General features: G+C 36.6%; 1 protein-coding gene across 3 annotated transcripts in view; it reads right to left on the bottom strand.

The window, feature by feature from the left end:
• LOC147607497 (type I inositol polyphosphate 5-phosphatase 2-like) overlaps positions 1-5,060 on the bottom strand; it is an 11,792-nt gene extending 6,732 nt beyond the window's left edge. For 2 of the 3 annotated variants that reach the window (XM_086790678.1, XM_086790680.1), the window contains exons 1-6: positions 4,949-5,060; positions 4,671-4,828; positions 4,443-4,560; positions 4,232-4,316; positions 3,794-3,898; positions 1-538 (exon numbers count right to left, since the gene is read on the bottom strand). The exon at positions 1-538 is cut by the window's left edge and continues 249 nt beyond it. In XM_086790678.1, the coding sequence (XP_086646804.1) occupies positions 1-538; positions 3,794-3,898; positions 4,232-4,316; positions 4,443-4,560; positions 4,671-4,703 (879 nt within the window). In that variant the 5' untranslated portion in view covers positions 4,704-4,828; positions 4,949-5,060. The remainder of the gene's footprint in view (positions 539-3,793; positions 3,899-4,231; positions 4,317-4,442; positions 4,561-4,670; positions 4,829-4,948) is intronic. The other variant, XM_086790679.1, reaches the window with a different exon arrangement.
• Positions 5,061-5,350: the final 290 nt, after the last annotated feature.

The following is a 5,350-nucleotide window of genomic DNA, read 5'->3' as shown; positions in this document are numbered from 1 at the left end:
AGCAGTAACCACTGTAGTTAGCCAATCAGCTGGTTGAGATTCTGTTCTGTCAATGGACCACTTAAGCCCGAGCTGCTGTGAGCCGCTGTAAACCCTCTTTAATTTTTGCTTAATATGATCATAATTGTGATTAGAATCTGCTGAAAGGGAGGAGCGACTAGAGCTAGCTTGAGAATGATTCGATGGGGCGATTAAGTCGTCAATACTTAAGCAAGGGTGGCAATGAGAATTATTAGCATAATTAGTACTAATCTGAAGAGCATAATCATTACTAGTCTCAGGATTTGGATCACAATCAGCATCCGAGAAAGCGCGAAGATCTGGCGAGCTTTCACGTGAAGCAGGATCATTCCAAGGAGAAGAGGGAGCAGTGCAGCATTTTCTATTTGATAACAATTGATGGGAGAGTTTCTGCTTCCGTGTGTGGCCTTGTATTAATGTCTGCCTTATCAAATTCTCCCACCTTGCAGCCGGGCGTGAGTCTTCTGTACTTCCCAACACAATATTGCCTGCATTCAAAGGCACCACCTCTTGGAACCTGCATTTAAAAGCATTTACATCAAACTATCACAAAAAACCTTACAAAAGCATTTGCATTCAAAAGCACTTACATCAAAAAAACCTTACAAATTCAAATTATAACCTTTAGAATATAGATGCATTCAAAAGCTTTTTAGCAATTGCAATAAAAGCTTTTAAATTCAAAAAATCTTTGTAATATAGAATCAAAGTAGGGGTAGGGACAATAGCACAATGATAGAGCTCTAGGCTATCGTCCATGGGACACGAGTTCGAATCTTGACTCATCTCTACCCTCTACTAGAGCTATTCCAACAAAGAGTGGAATAAAGAGTGTGTTGTGGTAAATCATGGAGAATCAAAGCAGGGGTAGGGACAATAGCACAATGATAGAGCTCTAGGTTGTCGTCCATGGGACACAAGTTCGAATCTTGACTCACCTCTACCCTCCACTCTGCTCCAACGAAGAGTGGAATAAAGAGTGTGTTGTGGTAAATCATGAGAGAGAAAAAAAAGATTTAAAGGCACATGCATAAAATCTACCCTTCCATTGTAATAACTAGAATTACATTCTAGTTATTCAGAGTCTCATAGTTTCCTAGGGAAATTAATTCACGTAAATTCTATATCACATGGCAAAGTATTATAGAAGTATCCAAATACCAAATGTCCCAAAAAAAATTAAAACAAGAAAAATTCCAAAAATTTACCTATTCATTGCGTTAATATATGATAATGTCATTGTATTTCACTAGTTTGGGTTAAAAAAAAGATATACCAAGAAAATCCAAAAAGAAGGGCTTAATTGAAAAGAAACTGAGCTTACAAACATACCATTTCAACATGTGAATGAAAAAAAATGTAATTTTGTTTAAACATGAGAGTTGATCAAGAGTCATTTTTAACTTGTACATTTGTATAAGTATGAGAGTTGAGCAACAATAGAAGAATACATTATGAGGATTTGAGAATAGGGTTTTGAGAGAAATTGTGAATGTGATTCATGGGATTGAGATTAAGATAAATGTTAGGATGGATACGAGTGGTATTTGGGTGAGGTATTTTGCACTTTTGTGATTGTGAATGCTTTTTATGTCTTGCAAATTATTCTCTCTTTTCATTTTCTATGGGATAACACAATCATGAGAAAAGGATTTAATCAAACCACTTTTGATTTTCAGAATAGAAAAAAGATGTTAAACCTATGGCCCTCAAATTTGAAACCTTCTCAAAATATTACTCGCAAATAAAGAAGAAAATTCTTTTAAAAAATAAAAGTAAAGAAATGTGCCTATAATTTCACCCTTCCAAGAAAATAACAAGGATAATCCTCTAGTCATTTTTACATCCTTGTTTGATGTCATGATAATTAATTCATGTGAAATATATATCAAATGAATTGGTTAAAATTTCATAAGTTATTGATACATTGCTTTGATATAATATACCATCATTATATATCGTTAATTTTGGTTCACAAAATGATACGTAAGTATGCCACATGGATACAATATAAAGCTTATGAATGGGCATTTCAAGAATGTGATTCTTGAATTAAAAAAACTTATAAGTTTGTATAAACAAAAAAGAGTTTTCAAGAATAATGTTTGACAATGTGTGCTAAGATTTGAATTAGAAATTGAGAGAGATTGTGATTTATGAAAACATAAACGAGTTTGAGATTGAATTTAAAATGAGGGTCGGTGTGGTAATTGCAAATTGTGCTTTTGAGATTGTGAATACCCTTTCTTCCTAGCAAAATGTTCTCACTTTTTATTTTCTATTGAATAAGGTAATCATTAGAAATAATCATGACAAAGGTTAAAACGAAAGCACTTTGAGCCAACTTAAATAAAGGGGTATTTTTTGTTTGTTCTAGTTTTTATTTTTGGTGAGAATGGTTATTGTATTTTTTTCCTATACTCATAAGTCAAGGTACGCATTTAGAGACCACTCTCGCAAGCAGGGTTGCTTTTTTGTCCGGTGCCTTCACCCTTGATTTTGACAACACACTATTTTTGGGGTTGAGGATGGCCAAAATGCCCAAAAATGGGCATGAAGGTTGTCAAAAAAGCCTACTTGCAAGCTCCTCTCTATTAACTAAATCGCCATGATAATACACTTGTCTCTCTCATGCGAATTCTTGGATATGACAGAACTCAAGCTAGTGGAATGGGTCAAATAAGATGCATGAAGTTCTATGGGAACTCAAGCTAATATGGAAGAAATCAAGCTAATGGAGTGGGTCAAATAACATACATTAAGTCCTATGGGAGATCAAGCTAATATGGAAGAAATCAAGCTAATGGAATGGGTCAAACAACATGCATTAAGTCCTATGGGAACTCAAGCTAATATGGAAGAAATCAAGCTAATGGAACGGATCAAACAACATGCATTAAGTCCTATGGGAACTCAAGCTAATATGGAAGAAATCAAGCTAATGGAACGGATCAAACAACATGCATTAAGTCCTATGGGAACTCAAGCTAATATGGAAGAAATCAAGCTAATGGAACGGATCAAACAACATGCATTAAGTCCTATGGGAACTCAAGCTAATATGGAAGAAATCAAGCTAATGGAATGGATCAAACAACATGCATTAAGTCCTATGGGAACTCAAGCTAATATGGAAGAAATCGAGCTAATGGAATGGGTCAAACAACATGCATTAGGTCCTATGGGAACTCAAGCTAATATGGCATAAATCAAGCTAATCGAATGGGTCAAATAAGACGCATTAAGTCCTATGGGAACTCAAATTGACGAATAAATCAAGCTAATTGAATGGGTCAAACAACATGCATTTAGTCCTATGGGAACTTGACAAGCTAATTTTGTAGAAATCAAGCTAATGGAATGTGTTAAATAAGATGCATTAAGTCCTATGGGAACTCAAGATAATATGGCAGAAATTAAGCTAATGCAATGGGTCAAATAAGATGCATTAAGTCCTATGGGAACTCAAGCTAATATGGCAGAAATCAAGCTAATCAAATGGGTCAAACAACATGCATTAAGTCCTATGGGAACTCAAGCTAATATAGGAGAATTGATTCTAATGGAATGGGTCAAATAAAATGCATTAAGTCCTGTAGGAACTCAAGCTAATATGGCAGAATTAATTAAGCTAATGGAATGGGTGAAATAAAATGCATTAAGTCATGTGGGAACTCAAGCTAATATGGCAGAATTAATCAAGGTAATGGAATGGGTCAAATAACATGCATTAAGTCCAATGGGAACTTGGTGAGAGAAACAGTTTACCTACCCTATCACGTATATGTCAGCCGGATTACTAACATCTATCCATTCGTCGAGCACCAGATCGGACGGTGGAGATTTCCCAGCAACATTCCACGTGCCCACGGCCAGTCTGATCATGAACACAACAAAACTTAATATCAATCTCACTACTTAACTCTTAAATCGCTCTTTAACTTTCAATGTTAGCACCTTGCTTAAAACTAATCATCACTTGACGATTATAAATGTACACAATATCAACTAAAATTATGGCCTAATTAGTATAATTGTACACACTACCTACTTGAAATTTCACTTACTGGCACCTTGTTTATAACTAATCACCACTTAATTATCAATTGGACACAATGTTTATAACTAATCACTACTTAATTATCGTAATTGTACACAGTATCTACTTAAATTATGCTCTAAGATCTTCTAAGAAGTGCTGTAGACGTACCGTAGTTCTTGTGTGGTCCTATACTGTGCAGAGTTGATCTCTGATAATACTCGTTTCAAAGGTTTTAGCGCACTCCCACATGTTCCTGAGAAGCAGCTCAAGGATTAAGTTTCTTGATCAGAATTAGTGAGCCATCAATTTCGAACTTAGGTGGTTTTTAGAGCTAAATCAACCACAATTATGGAGGAATCTGATAAATGTTTTAGCTAACCTTTAAAATCGTCGGGGAGATTAAGGTCTGATCCATCAATGTTGTGATCATCTGCGCTGAAATCTTCTCGACGGCCAAAACTAACGCATTGGGTCACGAGTTTACCAGGCCGCAACATCTGCGTTTAACATTATTTTCAATAATTCATGAGGAATTGAGCGCCACTAGTGACTATACCACGATTTTCTTAATTAAAAAAATCAGACGGTCACTAATTGTAATTAGTACCTGTGCCAGCTTCTTGCTCCGGATCTTCTTCATTTTCTGATCACTGAAAACTGCCTTAAGCAGCAATTAGGGCTTTCTAAATGTCGCTAGCGGCTGTGTGATCAGTAATACAAATCGAATTCCAAGGATAAGCACTCGGCGCTTCGATAATTAGACCACTGCAATGTGCATAAAAACATGCTTAATTCCTCATTAATTAATGGCAAAAGACCTTGATCTGTTTAGCATACACAGGTATAATATTATCGAATAATTGCTGCGAGAGAGGTGATATTTACCTGCGATTAACTGATGGCGATGATTGTTTGTTCTGTGTGAGAGAGAGAGAGAGGGGGAACCAAAGATTGCCTGCATTCCTGTTCATGTATTTAAAAGGATCGGTGCATGGGCAAACACAAAAACGCGTGATAGGAGTGCGTGTGAATGAGGTGGTGGGCGGACAAAACACTTCTTACGTGATGGGCACGCAAGCAGAGGTGAGGTGGCCATGTCGCCGGACCTCCTCTCTTGGGCGGTGCATCGGCGGCTATGACCTAAATAAGGCTTGCGTGTACACACAACAATAAACACATGTAAACTTTTGACTTGCCACATAGTCAAACCCCCCAACAAACACACACACACACACACACACACACACACACACACAACCCCCCCAATAGACTTAGCTCGTCTCTGAG

The sequence above is a fragment of the Cibotium barometz genome, chromosome 55, assembly GCF_041138505.1.
Source record: "Cibotium barometz isolate CiBa-2024 chromosome 55, ASM4113850v1, whole genome shotgun sequence".
NCBI classification, from domain to species: domain Eukaryota; kingdom Viridiplantae; phylum Streptophyta; class Polypodiopsida; order Cyatheales; family Cibotiaceae; genus Cibotium; species Cibotium barometz.
This window is presented reverse-complemented; position numbering and strand designations above follow the sequence as displayed.